General features: G+C 43.4%; 1 protein-coding gene across 1 annotated transcript; it reads right to left on the bottom strand.

The window, feature by feature from the left end:
* Positions 1-27,170, bottom strand: PCP2 (Purkinje cell protein 2). Its single transcript, XM_082212256.1, has 7 exons — positions 27,137-27,170; positions 25,212-25,274; positions 24,754-24,934; positions 22,824-22,942; positions 14,945-15,068; positions 13,201-13,364; positions 1-893 (listed from the first exon to the last, which is right to left on the bottom strand). Exons 1-7 carry the CDS (start codon positions 27,149-27,151, stop codon positions 705-707), a joined length of 855 nt encoding a protein of 284 aa, XP_082068382.1. The 5' UTR covers positions 27,152-27,170; the 3' UTR covers positions 1-704.
* Between the last annotated feature and the right edge of the window lie 514 nt (positions 27,171-27,684).

A 27,684-nucleotide genomic window follows, 5' to 3' on the forward strand; every position in this document is an offset into this window, starting at 1 on the left:
GCAAAACAGATGGATGAACAGGTCGTTGATTTCCTGGAATATATCCTGCAGTTTTATGAAGACGGGAGAAAAGTAGTTTGGTGCTGCAGGTGAACAGCCTGCCGTGATCGCTCTTTTACATTTTGCCAAACTTCTTGTGACTTCTGAAAACTAAAAGTACAATTCACCCCCACCCCCGAGAACTCTGTAATTCTGGCAGTCCCATTGTGTAATCACCCAGTGCATTGAAAGCTTGATAGTTCAATATTCAAAATCCAGCGTACTTTCACAGTGTTCTGTTCTTGCTGGGCATGACCCTGTTCCATAAATGACTACCCATTTTACACTCTGTTCCGAGAAACCTTTTTTAATTGCATTTATACATTTGAGGCAGCACTTGTCTCAATGTCCAAGGGAACACTGCTAGGCATGTTAAGAGGGATAGAAGTAGAGGAATCTGATGTGTATGTTGGGAGGGGGACTTTATGGGTAGAACTGCTTGCGTCCTATGGGGAAGCAGTGCCAGGGCTTAGTGGATTTGAGAAACAAGGTGTGTGCTTGTGTCTTGGGTAGTAGGACTTGACAAATATCTCATGCAAGGACATTGAAAGAACCTCGTTATCAAAATGTTTGTAGATTACATCCCTACTGCTGGGGTGGAGGAAATGTGATGTTAAAGCAAAGCATGATAGATTTGGGAGAGGAGGTCTTGCAGATCTGTGCCTTTAGGAGGAAGTGCTAGGATCCTGGGCACTGACAGGTTTGGGGGTTGGACTTTTTACTTTGCCCTTGGCAGCTTCAAGCTGCTTGCCATGGATGCGGTTGATGAAGGAGAAATAATCATCCATGGGTGCAATGGGAACGACTGATATATCTGAAGCGGCACCTTCTGGTAAAGCCAAGTCCTTGCTCTCCTGTTGAAGCAAAGAGAAAAGTTAGTTTCATCCCAGATTCTTCTTTCATGTCTTCATTCGGCATCTAATCTCATCCATGACCCTGATAGCCTAAGTCTAGCCTGCATGAACATAGATTATACCTTCCAGTACATCAAAATCCCGACCACAGCAGCTTTGTGCAGTAAACAACCTCTAGTTCCTCATCAGAACCACCATTCTCGCCATCCACCCTTTTCTGTCACTTGTACGGTCCACATTACTGTACCGACAGCTCTGGGCACTGGGTAGAATCTCAAGGTCTTCTGTCCTCCTAAGGGCAGCCAACTCTGGTCTATTAAACTACATCACTTCCAAACCATCTGGAAAAGATGCGTCAGTTGTGAAAGGTACGCATCTTTTGAAAGACGTTTTGGGCATCCTGGTGGTTATCACCAATTGAAGCTTCGTTACTCAAACCGCTCGGTATGAAAAGGGGACGTGGCCTACATATAGAGATTACTGAGAGATCAAGAAGGAAAATAGAAATTAAAAGATTATGAGGAAATTAAAGACCATTTCCAGAGTTGGCTGCATTGCAGACAAATACATGAGATGTACAAAGAAGATAATAAGAAAGGGTTTAGCTATACAAGTTATAGAAGAAGAAGTGAAGCTGCTGAAGAAAGCATTCTGCTAGAATGGGAAACAAAAGATGAAGAGGTCAAATCAAATGGGCACAAGATACAGGACACAATATATAGTTTGAGGACTGGGAAAAACCGTGGAAGGTAGATTTGAAATTTACTGACTGTTCTCTGCTGAAAGAAAACTATATGAAAATGATGTATAGATGGTATATTACACCAGTACAAATAGCAAAAATGTATAAAACCGGGTTGGAAATGTAAAGAAAAAGAAGGTACTTTCTATCATATGTGGTGGGAATGTAGAGAAGTTAAAAAATTTTGGGAAATGATATATAATGAATTGAAAAAAAATGTTTAAAATGACATTTGTAAAAAAAACCAGAAGCATTTTTGTTAGGGATTGTAGGACAAGACCTGCCAAGAAAAAAAAAACTTATTTATGTATGCTACAACAGCGGCAAGTCTTGTTAGCACAAAGATGGAAGAATGAGGAAATCCCAACAAAAGAACAGTGGCAAGAAAAATTGATGAGCTATGCTGAAGTGGCCAAGTTGACATATAAACTGCGTGACAAGGACAATCGTGACTTTAAAGAAGAATGGGAACTTTTCACAAATTATTTAAAAAGAGAACAAAGTTATTTGGACTCCTTGGCAGGTTTTGAATAAACATCCACAAATTTATTTGTTGAATATATGATAGATAAGGCAATGATATGTACAATTTTACAATATGCAGAGGATAATATGTGTAAAGAAACCGGAGAGAGGAGCTAAGGGAAGTCCTGGGGGAGGGAGGGGAGGGAATAAACAACGGGGGGGGGGGAATGTAAATGGATATATTGATTGATAAGCTGGTTGTGTGTCTCTGTGTGTGTATATATATAGAAAGATGTTTTGGGGATTCAGGTTTAGGTGAGATGGATGACAACATTTGTTACTACATGGAAAGCAGAAGATAAAAACTTAGCTTGTACTTTTAAGTACTATTTCCATAGCTAGGTTCCTTACCAGTGTTACTCAGTTTCCACAGGCCTTCATTTCCTGCATCCCTCCCTTTCTCAGTCCACACATAAATGCAGATTACAAATCTCATTTCTTCCTCTCTGCCCAAGTGCTGCTCTTTCAACCACACATACAGCATACATGAGCACACACAACCTATTCAGAAAAGACTCAATGGGTAAAGTGCTTGCCATTCCCCCAACCTACCAAATCCAATTTTTCACAACTCAAAATGCAACAGGGCCATCCAACTGGCTCTTGCAGGCACTGTGGTGGCCCTGGGACCATGTAAGCAATCCCTGCCATATGGGTGTTGTTGATGAAAGGTTTCTGGCCAGATATGTATATCCTTCAAGTTTCAAGGGTCTGGAACAGTTTGTATTTCAGGGAAGAATGGCTTGAGGGGATCAGCAACAAGGTTACTTTAAAGATTTAATTATGTGCACTCTTTCAATTTTAAAGGAGTTATTCATAGTTTGCAAATACGGAGTCTGATACTGAAGTAGGATGCAGGGCTTAGGCATTAGCACAGTGTGAAGAAGGAAGATGAATTATGGTGCAGCCAAAGAACTTAGAAGCACTGTGGTTCCTATTACTGTTGTCAGCCAGTATCTTGTCTACTGTCCAGGGAATCAAGGTGTTGTACACTTCAGAGGCAGATCTGGTTGAGTTGTTACACATTCTCATCCCAACCTCAAATTGCCTGGCTGTAGTGGTAGAATTTGCCCTTTTCCGGCAATAATTACTTCTTCATTTCTGTGCCATGGGAGTGTGGAGATCAGCACTTTCAAATGTGCTTTGGGTGATTTGCAAAACCCATTTTTCCCAGTGCAAAGCTAACTTTGGGCCAGATAGCTTGTGGCAGACGTCTATATACATGCCTTATTTTTTAAAAAAGAATCCTTGCTGAACATAAGATGGCAAAGCAGCAGTGTACGTGGTGAATCTCTTCACAAGAACGAGATCCACATTGATCTCTGAATAGATGCATCCACTCTTGGAATGGAGATAGAAGATGCACCAGGAAGCCAATGTGTGTTCATGTGTTTCAATCAGTGATTCTGCTGCCAACTTAATTTGCTGATGTTTGTGTGCTTCCAGAGTGCCTTTTAAAAAGAGGAGGAATGGCTGGCTCAGGGTAGCTGCTGAAGCCACTTTCTTCAGTCTCACTCTGTTAATCATTTAGAGATAGGTAGCCGTGTTGGTCTGCCATAGTCAAAATAAAAAAATTCCTTCCAGTAGCACCTTAAAGACTAATTAACTTAGTTGGTCTTTAAGGTGCTACTGGAAGGAATTTTTTTATTCTGTTAATCATTGGCTGACAGCTGCTTATCCTGATACTTGCAGTATCAGTGTACCCATGGGTAGATCTCATTGATGTGTGGGATTTGACCTGGGCATGGTGTACATGGAATTTAAGTCCAGATCAGAACGTGGCCATCACAGACTTGCTGGCTGAGCTTTCTGCTTATATATGAACCATAAGCCACCAAGGAACCCGTGATTCCCAATGCATACAATCCAACATAAAATTATGTGCACTTATGAATGCTGATGGTGGGTGGCTAACTCTGTGTTGGGCTGTGATGGATATGTGTGCCGTCACTCCATATTTATTCCAGGGAGCATATCCATATAGTCGCTTAATGTGTGCTCTTTCCTGCCTTTTTATTCCCATTACTTACACTTGCGACTACCGGTAGTTATTGTAGTTGCTCACACACTTGATGTGTACGCACCACACCATACATACATGTTGGCATACATATGCACCCCTTGCGCTCACCTTCTTGCCATATAATTCCCAAGTATCACTCCATCTGTTAGCTATGTTCAGGGGCCAGGGCTAATTCTTATGTAGCCAAAATGGCACCACTGCACCTCGAAACAGTACTACCCATGCACAAAAAGGAGGTATGAGCAAGATGGAGGTGTGTGCATACACAACCACACATGCTTATGCATGCTTTATCCAGTGAAGGCGGTGAAGGTCCTGTGTGAGTGTCTGGAGGCGGAGGATGGATGGCAGCTAACAGATTGAGGTTGAATCCTGACAAGATTCTAGGGGGACAGGGGGCGGACTGGTGTGGAGGACTCCCTGGTCCTGAATGGGGTAACTGTGCCCCTGAAGGACCAGGTGTGCAGCCTGGGAGTCATTTTGGACTCACAGCTGTCCATGGAGGTGCAGGTCAATTCTGTGTCCAGGGCAGCTGTTTATCAGCTCCATCTGGTACACAGGCTGAGACCCTATCTGCCTGCAGACTGTCTCGCCAGAGTGGTGCATGCTCTAGTTATCTCTCGCTTGGACTACTGCAATGCGTTCTATGTGGGGCTACCTTTGAAGGTGACCCGGAAAGTACAATTAATCCAGAATGTGGCAGCTAGACTGGTGACTGGGAGCGGCCGCCGAGACCATATAACACCGGTCTTGAAAGACCTACACTGGCACCCAATACGTTTCCAAGCACAATTCAAAGTGTTGGTGCTGACCTTTAAAGCCCTAAACGGCTTCGGTCCAGTATACCTGAAGGAGCGTCTCCACCTCCATCGTTCTGCCTGGACACTGAGGTCTAGCGCCGAGGGCCTTGCTACGAGAAGCCAAGTTACAGGGAACCAGGCAGAGGGCCTTCTCGGTAGTGGGACCCGCCCTGTGGAACGCCCTCCCACCAGATGTCAAAGAGAAAAATAACTACCAAACTTTTAGAAGACATTTGAAGGCAGCCCTGTTTAGGGAAGCTTTTAATGTTTAATAGGTTATTGTGTTTTAGTGTTCTGTTAGAAGCCACCCAGAGTGGCTGGGGAAACCCAGTCAGATGGGCGGGGTATAAATTAATAATAATAATAATAATAATAATAATAATAATAATAATAATAATAACCACCCAACTACTTGTGCTGTGTTTCAGTGAGTGGTTACTACCTGTGCATGTTCAGGGATCTGGTTTATGTTTCTTGATTTTATTTGTTCATTTATTGCATTTATAGTCCACCTTTTTCTCTGAGGAGCTCAATGTGGTATACCTGGTTTCTCTCCTCCTCATTCAATCCATACAACGACCCTGTGTGGTGGGTCAGGCTGAGTGGCAGCCATTTTCAGAATTTCTGTTATTGTTGTTGTTCCACCTTTTTTTCCTGACGGGGACTCAAGGCAGCTTACAGCTAAAATTTTATTTCATTCCACTTGTCTGTGGAAGGCGTTGATCCCTTCCCTCACACATTCTTTCTTTACAACAGCCCTGTGAGGTAGCTGAGGTTGCAATTGGCTCAAGGTGACCAATGTTGATGTGTAGATGACGTTTATGTGTGAAGCAGGATCCAGCACAGGAGATGCTTCCTGATGGAGAACAGACCGTCCCTATTTTCCTCGGAGAAACGTTGGAGGGAATGTAACCATATACTTTCCATGCAAATGACCATCACAGAAGCTCAGTGGCTACTGATCCTACAGAGGGGGATTTCGAGTGGAGAAGCCTGAGGTGTAACTGTTTCCTTGCTCAACACTACTTTGCTCCTTGTAAAGGTTCTTCCAGGCATCTGATTTATAGTGCATTCATGGTGCTTTGCACTTAGGATGGTATTGGGCCGTTTCACACGATCCTGCTTTCAATTCTGTATGCAGAGGTGGATTTGGTGTGTGTGTGTGGCTGGTTCAGTGGCACTGGGCACGGAGCTGCAGGGGACACCGCAATTATGATTCAGAATGGCATGGAGGGTGGGTGGGAGGGGCACCAAATTTTGGCATCTCACAGGGCACTGCTGAAATTTGAGACCCCACTGCTGTATGGACCGGGAAAGATTTTGGGGCAGATTTACTGCTATGTTTCCAATAAGTGCATATCCCATAACTTTCTGCTGACATCCTGTAACTTTTTTATACCACAAATGTTCTGGGATGGTCCCACTTTTGTGCACAATAATGCAAGAGTGTCCTTCCAGATGATAGTATTGCATTAACTTTAGGGAAGCATCACAGAACAACTACCGGTAGTAAAGTGGCATGATGTGTGTAAATCTACCACTAAGGCACTATTATTGGTCAATATGTGAGAAGAATTCCAGTCTGGAGGGGCCCAACCTCTCTTCTTGCACCTTCTGCCATTTTAATATGTGGAGTGGGTGGGTGTGTCTTAACTCTCAGGGGTGGGTGGGCAATAACACAAATATTAATAGTTTAGTGTTTAGAGCATAGATAGGGAACCTGTGAACCACGAGATGATGTTGGACTCCCATCATTCCTGACCATTGGTTGTGCTAGCTGGGGCTGATGGGAATCAGAGTCTAAACAACATGAACTGAATTAAACTGATTATTGTGATACATTTCAGTCAAGGTTCAGGCCTGCTTATGGGGCTGAATTGCCCTTGATCGCCCTGATGGATGATCTTTTATAGGGTCATAGTCAGTGGGAGTGTAGATCCTCTTATTCTTACTTGATCACTCAGCAACTTTTGGCACCATGAACCAACTCAGTAAGATGGGTATTTGGGAGACTGTTTTACAGTGGTTCTGATCCCATCCCTGAGGTGTGTTTCAAAGAAGAGCATGGGTGATTGATTATTTTTTGGCTCCCAGGTGGTTGTGCTGTTGGATGCTGCAGGGACCATCTTGTCCCCAATGCTATTTAACATCTACATGAACCATTCTGAGTGGGCATTAGATTTGAGGTGAGGTGACATTAATAGGTTTATGATCCCCAGTTCTATGTCTTTGGGACATCTGAATCAGGAGAGGCCATGAAATTGGCAAGGTTGAGGTGCTGTAAGTGAGCAGCTCTTGAGTTTGGATAATTGGTCAATTGCCTGTTTTGGACAGGGTCATACTCCCCCTGAAGAAGCAGGTTTCTAGTCTGGAGATAATCCTGGATTCATCTGTGTCATTAGAGGTCCTGTTGACTTCAGGATTGCCTTTTAGCAACTTCAGCTAGTAAGGCACCTACAGCTGTTCTTGGACCAGGATAGCTTAACCAGTGTCATCAGTGTACTATTAACCTCCAAACTGGATTACTATAATGTACTTTTTGTGGGGATGCCCCAGAAGCTGCAACTGGTGCAAAACATAGCATCTTGACTGCTTACTGGGGTAGAATATTACCACCACATTACTTTAGTACTGAAGGGATTGCACTAGCTGCCGATTAGCTAGCAAGCTAAACTCAGGATGTTAGTAGTTAGAATTCCTGCTCCGTGACTGCAGTCATAGGATTGTTGTCTATCACATGATGGTACAGTGGTGCCTCGCAAGACAAAAAGAATCCGTTCTGTGATTCTCTTCGTCTAGCGGTTTTTTTGTCTTGCGAAGCAAGCCCATTGACGATTAGCGCTATTAGCGGCTATTAGTGGCTTATCGGATCAGCTGATAAGCGGCTTAGCGGCTTAGAAAAAGGGGGGAGGGGAAAAACCCGCAGGAACTCGCAAGACATTTTTGTCTTGCGAAGCAAGCCCATAGGAGATTCGTTTTGCGAAGCACCTCCAAAACGAAAAACTCTTTCGTCTAGCAAGTTTTCCGTCTTGCGAGGCATTCGTCTTGCGGGGAACCACTGTATATGTTTTGACTCCACAGAGTGGGAAGTGATGGAGACAGGATGTTTGTGTTACTGTGTTCCCTGAAGTGGGACTATTGTCCTTTGTCTTTCCCTTTGCTGTCTGATGCTAGAGAGAGAGGGAGCCATGTTGCAGTGCTTTGTATGTGTTTATATGTAAATAAAGTACCATAGATTAGCAAAAATGATGAGTTGCTGAGGTCTGTCATGCAAGTTGCGAAGATTCTGTGGATCCCAAGTGTGCCGGTGTCTGTTGGCATCGGTCGCTGTGCTGTTTGGGCTGAAGAAAGCTTTTGAAGCTCCTGAACGATCGACCAGGAGGAAGGGAACATGCCAGTTGGGCATGTGTCTCTGCCAGGGTCCTACTCGAGTGTAGGCTGAGCTCCTGACAAGTACTAGTGTGCAAAGCCCTGTGCAGTTTGGGACTAGGATGCCTAAAAGATTGTCTCATCCCTTATATATAACTGATCACCACTACTCAGCAGGAAAGGGCCTCTTGCAGTTATTGTCTCTACAGGAGGTTCATTTCATGTAACACAGGAACTGGGCCTTTACTGTGGTGGCACCTACCCTTTGGAACTCCTCCCTGTTATACATCGGATAAGTGCTGTCTTTACTGTCTTTTGGGTGCCTATTGAAGACCTTGGTTTTTTTCCAATAAGCCCTTTTAAGTGGATTTTTTTGTCCTCGTTTGTGTTGGATTTGAAATTGTTTTTATATATGTTTTCATTGTGGATATTTTGTTGCTTGTTTAAATTGCTTCAGAATGTTTCATAGGAAGTGATTTCAATGAAATCAATGAAAACAGCCAGAGGGTCACAGGTCCAATGATCGGGGTGTGTGTGTGTGTCAACTTGTGTATACAATCCCACCCCACTCATCCATGTGTTACTGTTCAGCCCCCAACACTTACCTTTTCACTCTATGGGCCACTTCTGACAGTCCTTTATTAAACTCATTTTAAGATTTGCCCTCCATGTGCTTTTCTTTTTTCCTATACCTACAATTTTTCTGCTCATTTACTACTAATGTGAAAACGTCCGATTACCCATCTGGTACAGGGGGTTTGGAACATGGACTTGAGTCGCATCCAGATGACCGGTTTGTTAAGCATTTGTCCTGATTTTTTTCATACAAAATTTGCGAAGGGGTTATAAGATGTTGGCTCTTTATTGAACATTCTGACTTGTTTGCAGGGAGGTTCAGTGTTGCTTCAAGCAAATGTAATCCCACACTTTCTGGAGCAGTTATTGCAAAAAGTTTAACTTGGGATGGGTTGGGGAGGGAACAGAAAGCTAGTTTGTCACAGAAGAGGTCCAGACCAGGTTTTAACTGTGCAACCTGAAATTGCCAGTATGTGACTAGAGCCTTCTTGAAAATAGTGACACTGTATTTAGGTGTAAATTTATTGAAGTGGTTGTGACATGAAGGACACCCGTGAATTATGCTCAGTTCATCAGAGGGAAAGGCAGGATTCCAACTCCAGGAGCAGCTGGGAGTGACTTACTTAGTGCAATTTTACCTCCCCTCTTACCACCACGAGAGCATGCTATTTGCAATGGTTGTTTCATGTACAAGAGTGCAGTTCTCGTTTCCCTGCTCCCCTGCTGCTAAGGGTCATCTGCTAAGGAAACCGACAAGGAAGAAACCATCTGAGTCTTTATTGGACTGGCAGGGCATGTACAGAGAATGAGCAGGGCGGGTACTGCAGTGAGGGGTTGCTATTGGGCGAGTGGCGGAGTGCTGTGCTTGGTGGCATTAGGTCGGTGTCTGTCTGCCACCTTCCCTGATCAGGACTGGGGAGGTACTCATTTCTGCAAAGAAGAAAATACAGTGGTGGTAGTGCAGCCAAGGATGGGAGCGTTTCCCTCCCTATAGAGCTGCCCATGGCACATACAGACACATAAATACAGAAACATTGAACAGACTTCCATCAAGATTCCAAGAGGCTGTGGGTGGATGCAGTGTGTGCTGTCGCTGTTTCTCATATTCACTGATGACCTGCATCTCGAAGTGTTACCTGACACCACCTGCCTGTAGAGAGCCAAAACCATCTATTGTAACCACAAGCTAGGAATGGCTTGGCCATTGAGTGCCTAGGTCCAAGCACCCCAAGGATAGGAAAGGAAGGAAGGAAGGAAGGAAGGAAGGAAGGAAGGAAGGAAGGGGCTGCTACTTGAACCCTGGGCATTTGTGGGTGATTACCGTAATCTAGGCAAATGATGGCATTTTCAAACTTTGCCTTTCATAAACTTCTGGACCCATTTCCAGCACCTAAAGAGCTGCCTCCCAAGCTTGCTTCACTGTTTCATGGATGTCAGGACCACAGGGTTGTCAAAAGGCAGAGCATGCCTTACTGCCCACCCTGTCCGGTGTTATGTACTAAGCTTGGATCCTAGAACAATAGGCAAGTAGGATCCTAGAATGCAACAACTGATTGGTCTTTCTCTTTAGCTAGATTCAGCTAATGCTCCTTCATGTGTAATGCCCCTTCTGTGGCCCAGAAGAAGTGTGCATAGATTTGCAGAGGCCCTATGTGTCTAGGCATTCACTTTACATCCATGACACCAAGTCAAACCTAGCCCCGGGACATGAACAAGTTTTGTAGAAAGTGTCATCCTGTAGATGCCTCTTGTGGACACGACACAGTACGGCACAGACAAGGCCTCATGTTGTTCCAGCCAGAAAACACAGGAAAGAAACAGAAATAAAGAGTTAATCAGTTGAATAACAAGGAGAATATCACAAGGCCACCCCGAGCAGGGCAAGGGTTAGTGACAGACTGTCAAAGAGACTCAATAAGGAAGGTTAATACGTGCATCATTCAGGAGTATTAATGGGGCCACAGGGAAAAGACATTGTGCGGATATGTATGGAGGGACATTTTCTGAGGCGGAACTGCTCTTCTCTGCAGGGTGTGTGTTCCTGCTCTTCCTCAGTGGCAGAAAGTGATAGATTGGCTACTTTGCAAAAGGACACTGAAAACAGGTTTGGTAATTTAGTTTTTATGGAGGAATTCAACAGAGTGCTGAGGAGATTGCTCCATCCATGCAAGGTCTACTGCTAGCCTGATGGAACCATGTTCCCTCTCTTCCCCCTGCATGCTGTTTTGGAGGTTCTCCTGGACCCTCCAATAATTTGGGAGTGCATAGGAGGAGACAGAAATTCCCATTGCACAGGCTTCTGCTAGTGGGACATGTTAGCTGACTCCAGCCCTCAAAGATCAGAAGCACAATATGACTGATTTACAGATAATGAGTGTTGTAGAACCTTGTGTTTGTTTATGCAGGTCTGGCTGGTAGATAGAACCAAGTAGGCTTGAAGGGGTGAAAGGAAGAGAAGGAGAAGCTACTACATGAAGTAGCCCACAGTCTCATCTCGGAGGCCACAGTGGTTATGTAATGGCTAATCCCAGTCCCCTAATGTCCGCAATGTACTTATATAGCACATCTCCTCGGAGGTACAAAAGGCAATGGCCCGCAAGAGAACCTTTTCCATAATGGCTACAAAATTGTGGAATTTCCTCCTTACACGGGGGCATCAGACACCGTTTCTTGGCACGGTCATTGAAGAAGCACATCTTCTCATTGGCCTTTGACAGCTGAATCAGTATTGCTAGTCAGTGCTTTTTTCTGGGGGGTACGCAGGGGTACACATACCCCTAAAGATTTTGTGAACCTTTGTACTTTTGTCCATTTACTGTATTTATTTCCCCCAATTTGAACAATAAAATGATGATTTTCTTGAGTAAAAATGAGAGTACCCCTAAACATTTTTAAAGAAAAAAAGCACTGTAGCTAGTGTTTCCCCACATACCATCGGTTTTGTTGATATGTACATATTGCATTGTATGGCACTTTGGGGTGGGGCTGTTTTATTTTATTATACTCCTTTTAAATTTTTTTAGATGGAACCTGCCCTGGGACATTATGGTGAAGGGCGGGTAACAAAAGTAAATGATGACGATGATGATAGTATATGCAAGCAGAAATACATTTGCTGTACGTTACAATTTTGTAGATATAAATAGAATTAAGGTGGCCTTGAGAGAAAAATAGAGCATACCGGTATGTGGGTTGTCTGCTTTTTCACATTAAAATCTTGAGTTACTTGTGTCAAGTGTGAATGTTATTAATGTGAAAACAAGGAAACAAACAAAAATCAGAAGCCTCTTAGTATGCAGACATGCAAAATAAATTATGATGATACCAACTTTGTGTCAACTCCTTGCCATCTGCTCTGTGTAGAGATGGTAATAAGTGAATCCTACTTGTTGCTGCAAGTGAATGTGGGAACTAGCTGAAACTCTTGTTAACAGACAATAGTTACCAGTTGGGATTTAAGCATCAGTTTAGCTTTAAGAAGATGTGATGCAAACAATTTTAGTAATAAAAGGTAAGTTTTCTGCTAGTGTGCAGTGTCCTGAGGGAACAAGTGATACTGCCCTCTAGTAGGCAGAATGTCTTTTAAGCGAAAATCATGGTAGTGGCACAGATGAAACTGATGTTTATTCGGAGATAGACAATGCTGCTTTTCATGGTATTGAATGCATTATATTTTCTTGGTATTCATCCTCCTACTTTCATCTCTAGTAAACATATTTTGCAGGGTTTTTTAATGCTTGCACAACAAAACATGAACTTTGATGGTGGTATGTTGGCAGTGAAATGTTCGCATTTTGTTTTCACCGTGATGCCTTTTCAGGATTTTTACTGCTATTATTTGCATTATTTTGCCATTTCAACTTGTTCTCCATTTCTGTTATTGTTCAATATTTGATATGGTTTTTAGTTATTGGCGTGAATTGTTTATGTATGTCACCTTTTAGAGTGGAAAGACAGGGCAAACATTTTTAAAAAGTACATCAAGCCCGATGAGCCACGGTGCCTCTACAACTCCTATTGCTTGTTTCCAGAAACAAGCTGTGTTTGCAGAAACAGGCTGTGACTGTGACATAGCCTGACTTACGTGCATTTCCAGCTGTGCTACAGTCATACTGTGCAGGTAGCTTTTGGGACTGGACCTAGACTTAGACATACGGGACTTACATTAGTCTCATTAACTGGGACTTAATGGTTCTGCTCTAAGCATGTCTAAGTCAAGATAGAACCCAGAGTCTCCCTGCCCTGCCCACTGCTTTCCCATCTCCCTCTCACCTTGGTGGCCCCAGAGGCCGGTTTGTTGCTGGCATTACGGTCAGCGTTTTGGAAGCCTGGGAGGTAGTTGAAGCTGACCCGCTGATCGTCCATCCGTCGGCTCTGCGTATGCGCCAGCATATCCATGAAGTTGTCCATCTCTGGGGGTGGGCTGGGGCTGTTCTCTGCCAAAGAAATGGAAAAGGGCATTAGGGAAAGGCATACAGAGGGAGCACAGCACTAGGACTGATCTTGCCTCCCTTAGGTATCATGGACTTCTAGCAGTCAGTATTTGGTATCAGATTCTGCAGAGAGAGCACCCTCCCATTAGCACAACAGTTCTCTGTGGAGCATAAGAGATGCGGGTGGCGCTGTGGGTTAAACCACAGAGCCTAGGACTTGCTGATCAGAAGGTCGGCGGTTCGAATCCCTGCGACGGGATGAGCTCCCATTGCTCGGTCCCTGCTCCTACCAACTTAGCAGTTCGAAAGCACATCAAAGTGCAAATAGATAAATAGGAACCGCTCCGGTGGGAAGGTAAACGGCGTTTCCATGCGCTGCTCTGGTTCGCCAGAAGCGGCTTAGTCATGCTGGCCACATGACCCGGAAGCTGTACACCAGCTCCCTTGGCCAATAAAACAAGATGAGCGCCACAACCCCAGAGTCAGCCACGGCTGGACCTAATGGTCAGGGGTCCCTTTACCTTTACCTCTCTGTGGAGTCAGCTTTCCTGATACAGAGCTGGAGGTGGCTAAATGTATCAGTTTTTGTTTCTCTCAGTTGCTCATTTACCCAATATTACACTTATGCCTACTATACAAATTTTCACAAAACAATTTCCCGTAATATGAATTTTTAAATATTTTATCTGATATATATGTATTTTATGCGCACTTTATGCTATGGCTGCCATATATCTGGGATTTCAAAGGTGGAATTGACATCTGGGGGGAATTTTCAAAAGGCGGCGCTTTGTCCTAGATCTTAGGCATGTGTTTTTTAAAAGCAAAAGCTCAACAATTTGGGGGCTTTCCTTACAAAAGTTCATCAGTTTTGGGGTGTCCTGGTTTTTACTTTTTGAAATATGACTACCCTAAATATGCATTTTTTGGTACATGCTACTTGGCTGGAGAGTTCCATTACAATATTTGGAGAAGTATGAATTCCAAAAGATGGTTGCATTTTGCTCTGCGTATTCTTTTGAAAAGTGCAAAGACAGCTTCACCTCTAAATGCAATAGTATAGTACTATGGCAATTGTCGCATCAGCACAAGCTTCTCAGCTTGCAAGGAGGAATGATCCCCCCTTTCCTCTTCCCATGCTCTGTCCTGGGGGTTTCCCCAAACCATCCAGAACCATTTTTTGGGGTGGTGGTGGAAGCCCAGTTGTGCTAGAGTTTCCCAGTTGTGCTAGAGGAAGTCCTTGTGTGGGCATGCATAGTGGGACTAGATATCAGAGTCCTACCCTGAATAAAATCTCTCTCTCATCCTTGCTTCATTGTGCAAAGATGCTTTCAGCTAGCTTTGTACCTATGATCCACAAATGCATTGGAAGACTTTATGACCTAATAGAATTTCAAAAGCAGTTGTTCACATATTACCAAAATCTGAGACTGGGGTCAGCGGTTTTATGAGAAAACGGCCTCCAAGGAGAGATGGACCTCACCTAGGCTTGGGGTAGTCAGGACCAAGAGCTGTGCTAACTTTTGCAAAAATGTGCCCACTGACCTGAACTTGCCCCTTACACCCAGCCTTGGTTAACTCACTCTTCTCAGTGTCTGAGCCGCTCTTGTTGTGAACAATCTGAATGTTGCATCGTTGCTCATCCATGCGCCCTCCTTGTACATGGGTCAGCAGACTGAAGAATCCTTCTTGTTCTGGGGAACCCGACTGCAAAACAAGGACCACAAATAAACAGGGCATGACATCATCTATTCTGTGCCCTTGTGGGTCCTCCCCTCTGGCTGGCTTTCATCAGCAACATGAGGAGCAAAGCTGTGTTGTTTCCTAACTTTTGCCAAAGCACTCAGCAGGAACTGCTGCAGGTAGGTGAGACACACACACATGCCTCCGACGGGTTTTCCAACCCTCTTATATGGTACTGGATTACAAACAGTTCTGTGGTGTCTTCCTCTGTGGATCCTATCTTCATCTGTCAGAGATGGATTTTTGTGGGAAATGTGGAGAATACATCTTCCTCTGCCTTGTTGAACTTAACCAGTCAGGAAGTTACACAGCTTCCTATACATTTTACGTACAGTACAGGGATGTGTAGGCATAAGATAGGCATTACCAGTAACAGTACTTCGCATTTATATAGTGTATTTTGAGTGTACAAAGCAGTTCACACACATCGTCTCAATAATCCTTACAACAGCTCTGCAAGCACCTCTTTACCCTGGCTTTTGATGTTTGAAGTGTATGTTTTTGGACCCAACTACCCACACATCACATTCAGTATAATGCTGATTTCTGTTTCCAGATCTGCTTAGTAGGGCAAAAGTTTCCTCCTCCCTTAATTTACCCCATTATGCTGGCTGATTCTCCAGTGGATTGAAGGTTGGTGATCTTACCCATCTTTTGACAGCAGTTGTGCCAACTTGAATAAATTATTGGGAGGGGGGAGGTAAGCCCCACCCCACATAATCAATCACATGATGTGGTGCATGAACACCATTTGAATGGCAATACCCATAAACTTCGGAGGGGGGGAAGCAACCTCAAATAATTTATTGGGGGAGCCAAAGGCACCCTGGCCCTATGTTTGACAGTCACTTTGTTTAAAGTCTGAAAACAAGGGATTTTTTGTAGCCTAAAGCCTAAGATTATGTTATGGACCATCTGCACTGTGAGACAAGTATCCTTGCAGTTAACAACTCTCCTTAGGATCATATACCTAGACTGACACTGTCTTGTTGACGGACGGCTCCTCGGAGCACACAATGACACAAGGCCTCTCAAGCACACTCCACACATGTGACAAATTTCACTGCTTGTCTTGTACAGCTAATACGGCCATGTATCTTTCAAGGTGTGCACTTGCTGCAAGAACCCACAGTCAACTGGGGCTGCCTACCACATGTGCAGGTAATGCAACTTCTAATTTCCTACACACACAAGACCTACAAAGAAACATAATGTGTGAAGCTGCCTCCTCAGTCACCAATATCTTCAGGCTAAAAAGAAGCATAAAGCCCCAACTTGCTCTGGTGCTGTGTCTGACTAAAGCAACTCTGAACAATGAAAATCCACCCACCTCCCCATGCAGCTGCTTCAATTACTTAATTCCCAATACTGCTAACTAGTGCTATTTTTCTACAAAAAGAGGTGCCTCCCTTGCAGACCCTCCAAGTGTCCCTATTTTCCAGGGACGTCCCTGATTTAGAGAAGCTGACCCAGTTTCTGATTTGATCCCGGAATGTCCCGCTTTTCCTTAGAAGGTCCCTGTTGGAGAAATATTGGAGGGTATGGAGTTATCCGACCCCTGAGCCGTCTGAAAGAAATCCTGTATAGGGAAGGTTTTTTTAAAAAAAGTTTAATGTTTTATTATGTTTTTATATACGCTGGAAGCTGCCCAGAGTGGCTGGGGCAACATAGTAAGATGTGTGGGGTATAAATAGTAAAATTATCATTATGGAATGGGACGTCCCTATTTTCATCAGAGAAATATTGGAAGGCATGCCCTTCTTCTCTTACAATGGCACCCACCTGAGGGGTGCTGGAGTGGAGTTCAGACTGAAAAAAAGCCCTGCTGTACATTCCTAGCCATTCTCAGTCTCTGATTATCATTTGCCTCCTCATACCAGATTTCTAAGTGGTTCCTACAGCCTCTCTTGGAATGCTTTTATTCAGACAAGTCACTTTTTATTTTTCTCATTGATATAGTCAAATGACATCCCTTAAGAGGCTTATTTCATCAGAAAGCTAGGTTTCCCCACCCCACCCCCTGTCCTTCTTCAAATAATAATTATCATAGGTCTGTGGATTTCAGGCTTTAGAAATGATAGAATTGGATGTGCAGGTTTGAGATTTTTTTTTTTTTTTTAAGTGTGAAATCTTCCATTTGCCTTTTATCCATCTTGTGAGTTCAAGGCTGATCTGAAGTTTGAACTGGGGTATTCACAGCTCAGTGTTTTAACTGTTAAATGTGATTAAACTATTATACTATATGGAGTTAAGTTTCATTTTGTACAGTGTTTGAATTATCGGGAAAGGCAGCAGGTTTTTAATGGAATCCACAAACTCCATTTTCATTCTTTGCCCAGTTGTGGGTTTTTTTTTTTTTTTTGCCAATCCATGCACCCCATTGGTTTTTTTTTTTAAAAAAACTATATCATAATTGGCTCCATAAATTTGTATACTATTTTGTGTGGTCTAATAAACGTATTGCCATAATATGGATTTTGGAATTTTTTATAGGCTAACAGAAGTTACCTTTTCCTTTTCTTTAGAAATTAATTTTTCATTAGAACATTAGATTTTCATATTAAAATGCAAATTGGGTTTTAGGTTCAAAGAAAATTTATTTCACTATCTATGTGGGAATAATGTCAACATTCACTTCAGGAAAACCACATGGTTAGAAAGCCATTGATCTCACCCAGGTATGTTTTTTCTGTCCTGTTACATTATGAGAAATTATTGAGGTTAGGTGCAGTGTAGAGGTTGGGGGGTTTGGAACAGTCTTTCAGGTGTGCTTGCTTTAACAGGCCTTCTCTTTCATCTTCTAGATATAACTTGAGGGCTCCCAGCAGGTCAGAAAGTTTCTTTCTGACTTGAATATGAGGACTATAGCCTTTTACAAAAACTAGAAAAAATAAACCGATTAAAATCTATACAATTTCCTTTTAGGACTTTTCCTTTTCTTTTCACAATGAAGTGTCTGCAAATGCATGCTTTGTTCTTTACTTAAAAAAATGCTGCTGGATACACTACCAGGATGCAACACAGCTGCTTGCTTTTCTAAAGATTAAAAAAGAAAAATTCTTTCCTAGACACAGTACGAAGAATAACAAACAACATTACACAAAGTTTGACATCTTTCCTGTTTCAGTTAAGAAGGGGAGTGCAGCTATGTATTGAAGTGCTGTATACTGAAGCGGCCTGTGCTTAATATTTTGGGGAACTGTGTTGGGGTTACATCACAGAGCCTAGGAATAAAAACTCCCTAAAATCAGCACCCTCTGTTGTGTGACAAGCCTGTGACTTGTTGTGATAGTGTAGCTGGCCACAGTGGAGCAATTAGGCAGCTGCAGCCTCTTTCTCCTGGCGATAGTAGTCCTTAGTTGGTATTCTTGAACATGTCCCAATGGAGCCCAGGTAGCCTGCTCCTAATCTGAGACAGCAGGCACAAACACCAAATAAATTATCCAAAATGAACCCAAACAAATTATATAATGTACTATTGAAAACATTATTTGCACAAGCACATCATTCCCTTTATTTCCAGTGTTCAGGCTGGGAGTGACATTATTTATGTAGCCAAAATGGTACTGGTCGTGTACAAGGCGAAGGTGTCAGCAGGTTTGGAGAAGCTCCAAGATTTGCAAAAGTAGAACAGAATGTAAGGAAAAATAGTAAACAGGGAAAAGGGAATCCTCAAACAGCCAGAGCCATAAAAACTCAGAGCTTCATAGCTTTGCAAGGCAAGGGAATGTCAGTGGAAGTGCAAATGGAATGGAAGGTCCTGCAATCCACCACCACCCCACACCTTTTAAAGTTTAAAAGTCTGATGCACCACAGTAATCCTGCTGCTTATCCATGCACAACAGCACACAACCAACCTGTAACTGTGACTATCTTGTCACATCAGCAAACATTCCACATTTGCAGTTGTTGAATACAGATGAGTATGTGTGTGTTTGCATATATGCTTCGCATTGGCTACAAACTAATTGCATCAACTCAAATAAATGATATTCCAAAGTATCTGAAAACCTGCACCCAAAGAATTGTAGCACGAGTCCAAATCAATATGTGAAATTGCCTCAGATTATCCCCCCCCCCCGAAGCTGTCTCCTTTCTTCAGGCTCCCCTTTCTTAACCCATTGCCTACTTTGTTCCTCTCCTTCAATTACCTTGACTCGGGGCACCCCAAATCTTTCATACCTTCTGGGTTCTCTTTCCAGCCCTCAATCTGTTTCTCCGAAGCTATTCCCATCCCTGGACCCTATATGTATAAAAGGTTTTCCATTAGAAAAGTTGGCCTGCAAATATCTTGACAGAATGTTCATGAACATTCATTGTCGCACACTGGCTCAGCGAATGGTTGTACATCGGTACAAGTGTAATACAGTACAGATTGTTACAGCACTGTGATTTCTTGTAGTACGATGATAGGATCAGGTGCATCAAATAGGCATGAACAAAATTGCATTGACCACCAAACAACAACAACAACAACACAATTCTAACACAATAACTTAAAACAGCATAAAGCTATCATGAGTCCCATATGCAGAATATACTGTTACTGAAAGAGCCAGACAATTGTGGTCATTTTCCCAAGTCATCTGGCAACATATAACAATCCCCAAACCCCTTATTTCTAGGGTTGGCAGCAACACACTTTTGTCTCTATTACAGCTGTCTACAAATACTTCTTCATAACCCCTTTTTAGCTGTTTTTTAAAAAAAGAGTGTTGCTATTTGGTTCTCCCATTGTGCCCTATTTATATATCAAATAATAATTTTTCCATTGCATTGTACACTCACACACAGAAAGCAGGTAGATGGGAAATAACTACAGGTGGGTGGGAAATCTTCTACATATATGTGTGTGGAAGACAACATCCATTGCTTGTTTATAAATCATTACCACAAACACTTGAGACCACTTGGTAGGCATGTAACCTCTGCATCTTAAATTGGTCTATTCCCCACTTGCTCTTCCAAACCTGAGAGCACTGATTCAAGGAAGCACTGCAGCCTATTACCCTTGCCATACTGGTAATAAAAATCAACCTTTGCTCTTTCCTATTTTGAGACAGGGCAACTGAATTCACCACATCCTCCCACAATTTCACAAAACAATTCAACCAATATCTGACTGCATTGTACAGCTGCGGAAGCATTATTTACCATTTCACGGTTAAGTGGGTCAAGAGGTTCTCAAGGCAAAGATAAGCCAATACTTTTTATAAGATTCAGAGTCATAGGGCTCCAATCCAAGAGGTACAGTAGGCCTTTTCTGTGTCAAGGAGGGTTACTCATTTTGGTGAGCAGACAGAACGAAGAAGTAGCTTTGCAAAGTTGTCCATGTGATTGTCTATTTGTTTACCAACTATGCAGGCATCAGATATACTGGAGAAGGGATGGTATTACTAGAAGTAAGGTTTTATTATGTTTTTATATATGCTGGAGTGGCTGGGGAAACCCAGTCAGATGGGCAGGAAACAAATTATTATAAAATAATAATAATAATAATAATAATAATAATAATAATAAGCTTGCCCTTCTCCACCATATAGAGTAAAGGATGTTTTCTTCCAAATCTATAAGCTATCATTTGAGGGGGGAAGCCATAACAAAGATGGCCATTTACTCAACACAGAAATGTGAAGGGATAATAAATGGATCAATGTCAAGCTGAGGTGTCCTGGCACCTTTCTAGCTCCTGGCTTCACTTCCTCCAATAATTTTCTAGCATTGACTAGGGAAAAGTGAGGAAGGATAAAGATCCAACTACAACATTAAGGAAGAACAAAAAATGGAACAGTGTTTGGATGCAACAGGGGAGTTGCTTAGGGCAGGAAGGCCTCAGGTATCATAACAAGGTCACGGTATATTGGAGGGAGGGAGTGGTGATTGTGGAAGATGAATGCACAATACACAATACACAAAGATGAAAATTGGGGGGGGGGAGTAGTCAATAACATCTTAGCCCTAGGGGTCAGCAGTGGCAGGGGTCAGATTGGTGAAACTGGAAGCAGTACACGTAGAATCATAGAGTTGGAAGGCAACTCCTCTAGCCCACCCTGTTGCTGGTGCTTGATCTGTACACTAGCTTTGAAAGAAAGACACCCAACCCTATCGCATTAGGAAACCAGAGGTATGCTTGGGTTAGAAAAAACACCAAGGGTACCTTAGAAACCAGACATGAGAGGGCAAAGAGAACAGAGCACCCTATTGGAAATCAGCAACTAAGAATTGGCAGGGTTAAGCTGATACAAAGGGGATTGAGGCCAAACTGTAGAGGAAGTGATAGACATGGAGGGGGAGGGAGGAATATCAGTCAGCACTGGAGCGAAGCCAGCAAGTGTTCAGAATTAAGGCATTAATCTCCTTTCTAACTGTGTGGTCTGGTCCTCCTGCTGCACTAACTGAAAAATTAAACTTAATGGGGGCATTTGGCTACAAAGATATGCTTATTTATATGTGAGGTTAGTCACTACGTCTGACAGTGTGATTCAAATGAATAAATGTGGCCCAGCTAGGCTCCCCCCCCCCATCTCAGACTTCAAGGCTCAGGTAACCACTGACAGGGACTGACATCTCTTCCTTAAACAGTCTGCCTCGTATATTCCCCCCCCCCAACCAATCTTAGCAAAAACTCTTTATTCAGCTCCTTACTATCAGGCCCATTTATGTTTTAATCTAAAAACCACAGCTGCTTTTTTCAACACTCTTGAATTTTCAACATCCTTCAAAATGAAGGGTCAAAGAATGGTCAGAATATTATTCTCAGGAACCTCAAAGTGCCATGTTCCTTACCCAACCAGATATTGCATATGTCCTCTGTCTTGCTACCATGTTGCCCTAGATGTTCAAAAGTATAATTCGTGTTTCTACTATAACCCTTTAATCTTGTTCAGAATCCCTAGTTTCCACAAGAGGTTTTCCTGTTGAATTGGTGCTTCTTGTGTTCCTGTATCTCAGAATATGGCCTTGCTTTGAACCAGGGGTGGGGAACCTACGGCCCTCCAGATGTTGGACTCCAACTTCCATCATCCCCAGACAGCATGAGAGCTGTAGTTCAGCAAGAGCTGGAGGGCCCCAGGTTTCCCACTACTGCTTTAGCCTGTGAAGTACCATATGACTAGAAAGGTCCCAAGAACCAAAGAATCTAGACCTCATCGTGCAGAACTGCTACCCCATCAAGTTGGGTATCACTTTGACGGCATTTTCCTTTAACTTTTAAAGTTGATAAAAGGATTTTGTGTTTGCACATGCACTCGCGTGTAATCGCCAATTAGCTGAAAAAAATACCTGTTCATATTCTAGTGTCTTTCAATTATATCAACTTTATATCATTAGTTCTCACATTTAAATGCGGTCAGAAATATACCAATCCATAAAGTGAAGTCACTGAAGGAAAGGGTTATTGAGTAACCAAATGAAAGGAGTGGGAGAGAGCCATCAGAAATGGACATGTCAGAATGCTACCAGAACAGAATGTGTGACGCATTTTCTTTTCAAAAGGTATCCAATTAATTGTGGGTCCAACCTGTCCATAAATGACTCCTGCTCCTTTCACTTCTATCAGCCAACCCTATTTTTGGATAAATGCCAATCCCCCAGCCCGTTTCCCCACCCCTGAGCCCAAACTCAATGGCTGCCACAGACATTCTAAGTCCCACAGCAGTGGAAAAACTGGATGAAGACCTCTATTTGCAGCCCGTCACACCATGTCCAGGCCAACCTTACCCCGCTTGATGGGTTGGATGCTGGTGCTGCCTCTGGCGCTGCCTCTGGCAATGCCTCTGGAGCTGGAGCTGGTGCTGAATCTGGCTCCTTTTTCTCCTCCTCTTCAGTTTTGGCTTCTACTGTTGTCATTGTGAAACACCCCTCCTGTAAGTACTGCTCAAAATAGGTTCCTTCCCCCAGCGAAAAAGCTGTTGATCCCCTTGAGTTGGTGGTATAGGACCTGTCGGCGCTGTGCACTTTCCCTGCCCTCTGGCCACTCTGACAGTCCTGATGCCCGCTGCTCTTAGTGATTTATACAGAACTACAGCAGTAAGCACCCCCTCGCCGGCTCAGTGCCACCCTCTCCCCCGCACAGCCTCACTCTCTCCACACAGGAGATCAAAATCCATATTTTAATAAACACAGGCGTCCAATCTGCTCCCTCCATCGGATCCCCGTAATCTGCATAAAGATTATCCTGGATAATTGTCTCAAAAGAGCCAACACACACTTTGTTAGTGAGTGTGTGTGTGCTTATGTGTTCCCATGTGTGTACATGCACATGTGTTGCACTACAAGGAAACTGAGGAAAGCACATGCCTTTCCTTCTCGCCACTACATTTGTTTTGATCTGGCGTCATCCAGGCTGCTAGCACAGTCCTTGTTTCCCTTGCCCTAATCAAGCCATGATCCGACTTCTCGTGATGTCAACTTTCAAATCAGATGTACTACACCTCTGACATGATACGACACTACTCATTTCGGGGCCTGGTAGCTGAGTCAGCTACAGGCCTTAGTCCTTGGCCAGCCACTGTGAATTCTGGCTCAAGCTGACTCACAGCCCTCTGGGGTGATGTGGGAGGTAAGACTTGGCCCAGTCAATAATGCACTGCTACACATATGTGTGAACACCCTTCCTAGAGATATAAAAGGCCTACACTAATAAATGCTTGGCACAATAGTGACAGGAAGAAAGTCACTGGCCTGTACTAAGTAGGTAGCAATAAAGTGAATTAATCTCTAATTTGTTACTTCATTAACAGTTATCTGAGCATGGAATTTCCTTTCTTGCGCTCTTAGCTCACTCATATATTTAGCCCCCCACATTACAAATGAGGAAATTATTCTGACAGTGTTCTGCCACACCCCTATAGAAGTAAACGGGTAATAGGAAACAGCCAGTGTTCTCTTAGGTAAGCAGGATCTTTCGATCCTGTCTTTATACTTTCCTTTCTCATAGTGGGACATGGGGATAAAATTGAACCAGGTAGTGGATTTGGTGAGCCCTTATTTCTGGCCCATGGAATAAAAGCTGAAATATATGAGTTGTGGCCAAGAAGCTTGTGTTCTGGATGTGCTTGCTGCATGAAGCATATAAGTGTTTAAATTGTGGGAAGCCCTTTCTTGTGTAGAAGTTAAAGTTGGAAGGTTGGGGGATTGTCTGCACCAGCTGTAAGGTTCTTAAGGGAAAAGGTGGGCTTTCATAGCAAAAAAAGTATATGGGGGAAAGGGCTGGGAAAGTTGTTAGTCATGAACTATTTACAGATGAGGGCTGGTGGAGAAAGCAGGTACACAGGCCGGCCCAGTCCACTGAGCCTAGCCTAAATCCATCTGCAGTATGAGGAAGAGCAGCTGAGTGTCAAAGGTTGACCTGGTCCAGCTGGTGCAGTTGGCCAGCTGTTGAGTTCAACAGGTGGCAAGTGGATCTTTTGAGACACAGGGATGCCAAGGGATTTGTACGGCTTTGCAAGAGCAACTGTGGCCCTAACTTCTGCCTCCAGATTAAAGCAGAGCCATATTGTTACTCTAGGCGACTTGCCCAGCAAATGTTGGCAGCGGGGCACAGGACTAGTAAGGTGAGTAGAAATTGACCCTGATGGTAAATACCAACAAACAGGGTAGCCTGATGAAGGACAGAGGAGAGGCTTGGGGAACGGGTCATGTCACTCACTCACTGAATGAGGCATCTTGGTATTCTTGGTGCTGGTGTAGCGGGTGCTGGCATCATAGTCACCAAGAAAGGCACTAGGCAAGGCTTGGTACTGGCGGCCAGGCATGGACAGAGCCCTGAGAGAGCACAGGAAGAACTTCCGTGGACACTTAACACTTCCAAGACTCTTCTTCTTCATCATCTACAAAAATGTCCAAGTCAAAGGATCAGATGGGGAAATGTATGAGGGATATGCTGGTTTCCTTACCCCCTGCCCTCCTCCCCATACTTGCCAGTTTCTTTCCAAACCCATTGGCTTTCTCAGCCATTTGGATTCTCTGGTGATTGTCACACAGGTGGCCAGGCTTCTCAAGGCTTATGCTTTATGCTCCCCAAAAGGCCACTGAGACCAATTGTAAGCATTTTCTCGAAATATATCCCAAGTTTAGCAGTAACCTCTCATTTGAAAAAATCCCTACCTGGGCAGACATGTTCCCACTTTGATGATACAATGTTGCAGTGATGGTCTGGGATGAGATATGCTGAGAGAGATACATAATTAGACAACGTTTTGTTTAGAAATATATAGTGTTAATTCAGATCAGTATAGCCGTATAGATCTTGATGTTTTATTTCAGAACATCATAACTGTATATAAATTAACTGAATAGTTATCAGGGACAGGGCCTTCTCTGTGGTGGCATCTGTGAAAACACTTGCACAATCTTTTCACAGCATCCTGTGTTTGACATATCCTCTCTAGGACTTTGCTGGCTTTGAGAAAAACTGTAAAAAAAAAAATCCAGAGAGCTTTTGAGTGATTTTATGGCACTGCATTTTAATAATGAGTTTATCTTCTGGTGTTGTTTTTAATGTTACTGAATGTTGTTGTTGCTTCATCTTATTGTTTAATATATTTCTAATACCTCCTGCTGTTGTTTTGATGCCACCCTGGGAGGGTGAACACCCAGGGGTTGCCAACTTTTTTGAACTTCAGGACACATTTGTAATTTTGATAAAGGGATGTGGGTAGCAGTTGCAAAATAGCTGCCATGCAGTGTGTGGCATATCACAAAGTGGCTATTGTCGGGCATGACACATCACAAAATGTTTGTCACTTCTAAAAGAGCAGGAGAAGAGACACAACCAAAAAATTGTGCAGAGAAGACTAATTAAAAAATGTTTGTAACATGGGCATGTAAAGATCCAAGCATATTCCAGAAACCTCCTTCGCCACCAAAAAAAGTGAGTTTGTACTGAATTACCTAGACACTAGGGATACTGAATGGTTTTTATACTTGATGTTCAACAAGCACTGTCCAATCACAGATCACATTTGTCTCAATGGACTGAAATGTAAGAATCAGAGATCCAGCGCATCCCATACCACAGATTTGTCAATTCTTATTATTTTCTCATCTGCTCCAAACCACAATCAAATCTGAGTCCACAGCTACAAATTCTATATGTCTATAAGTTTTTCTTGGGGGGCGGGTGGTGTCCTTGTAAAGATCACAAAGATCCATATGGCTCCACACCAGAGATTTGTGTTGGCACTAAAGAGCAACTTATCTGTAATTTTTATTTTCTTAAAGTTCATTGAGACAGATGTGTTCTGTGCCTGATGGCTGCTTTGGGACATATCTTGTGTGAAGATCATTCTTGTGAAAGAGAAGTTTTCATATGAAGCTATATTGCATGAATAGAGTTCAGGTAAGTTCAGGGTGGAGGGGGCACAGGGCTGCCTTCATTCTATTGAACACCCACCCACCCACCCCCACACACACCCTGGTCAATTGGTGAAAACGAAGGAGAAATCCTGAAGCCAGTAACATATCACTTTCACAGGGAAGAAGGGCAAACCAATGGGAAAGTGCCATAGCAGGGATCTACTTTGAGTGCAGAAGGTCTTGGGTTCATTCCCTGGCATCTCCAGGTAAGGGGTGGAAGTGTCCTCAGTGTGAAACCACAGCCAAACAGCAAAGTAGACAATACTGAGCCAAATATACCAATGGCTGGAGCTGGTACAAGGCAACTTCTAACAGTCCTAAGTGAGGCATGCCCCAGAGATTCCAGCAACCCTTTTAAAGAAAAAGTGACCATTGGGGGGCAAGCAAGCACTCAAGCTATGTGGAGGCAAGCCAGTGGGTGGGAATCCACCCTGCCGTCTCCACCACCCCCTTTCTAAAATGTGAACAAACAACTGTTCATTCTGGAACAGGAGAAGCAGCTTCTGTGAAGGCAGCCAAGCAAAGGGGGTCCCCCCTGGCACTACCTCCAGTGTAAACAAATAACTAAACCCCCTTCTTCATGTGTTTTTTTTTAAAGTCCCTTCAGCCAGGCCCAAAACACCACTTTGGGCAAGTGCTCAGTACTGCAGCTGCTGGCATGAGGTGGGCCTCACAAGTTCTGACATCATCCCCTCAAACCTCTATGTACCACGGTCACCATGGCTTGCTTACCAAAGCCTAGTGGTGCCTCTTCTCCAAGGGAGGTCTCTGTTGCATCGAGACAAGAGGGGAGGCATCCAATCACAGCCACGACCCACTATTCCCGGCATCCAATCAAAACTGAGTATTGCAAATGGGCGTGCTCAGGCCCACTCTAGCCCTAGCCAAAGAGACATACACCAAAGAGAATTGAAGTAGGCACTGCAGTAGGGCTTGATGGGGGCACTGGTGCCCATGGGCAGGGCATTGGTAAACCAGGGCCGCATAAGAGTGGGATTTTTAAAGTATGTTGAATGAAATTTAAATTTAAATATACCACAGCTCTGTAACATCTTATATTTTCAAAACATTGAGCTGGCACTGTGTAAAAAAAAAAAAGGTGTTTATGTACTCACAGTCCCATCTGTTTTGAGCAGAGGAGACATCAAAAGAAGCTCTCTCTGTGAACAAGTGCAGTGGTAGCTCAAATCAGTGTTCTCCCCCACCCCCCAACTGATGGGGC

Source organism: Podarcis vaucheri, assembly GCF_965113315.1.
Source record: "Podarcis vaucheri genome assembly, chromosome: 2".
Taxonomy (NCBI): domain Eukaryota; kingdom Metazoa; phylum Chordata; class Lepidosauria; order Squamata; family Lacertidae; genus Podarcis; species Podarcis vaucheri.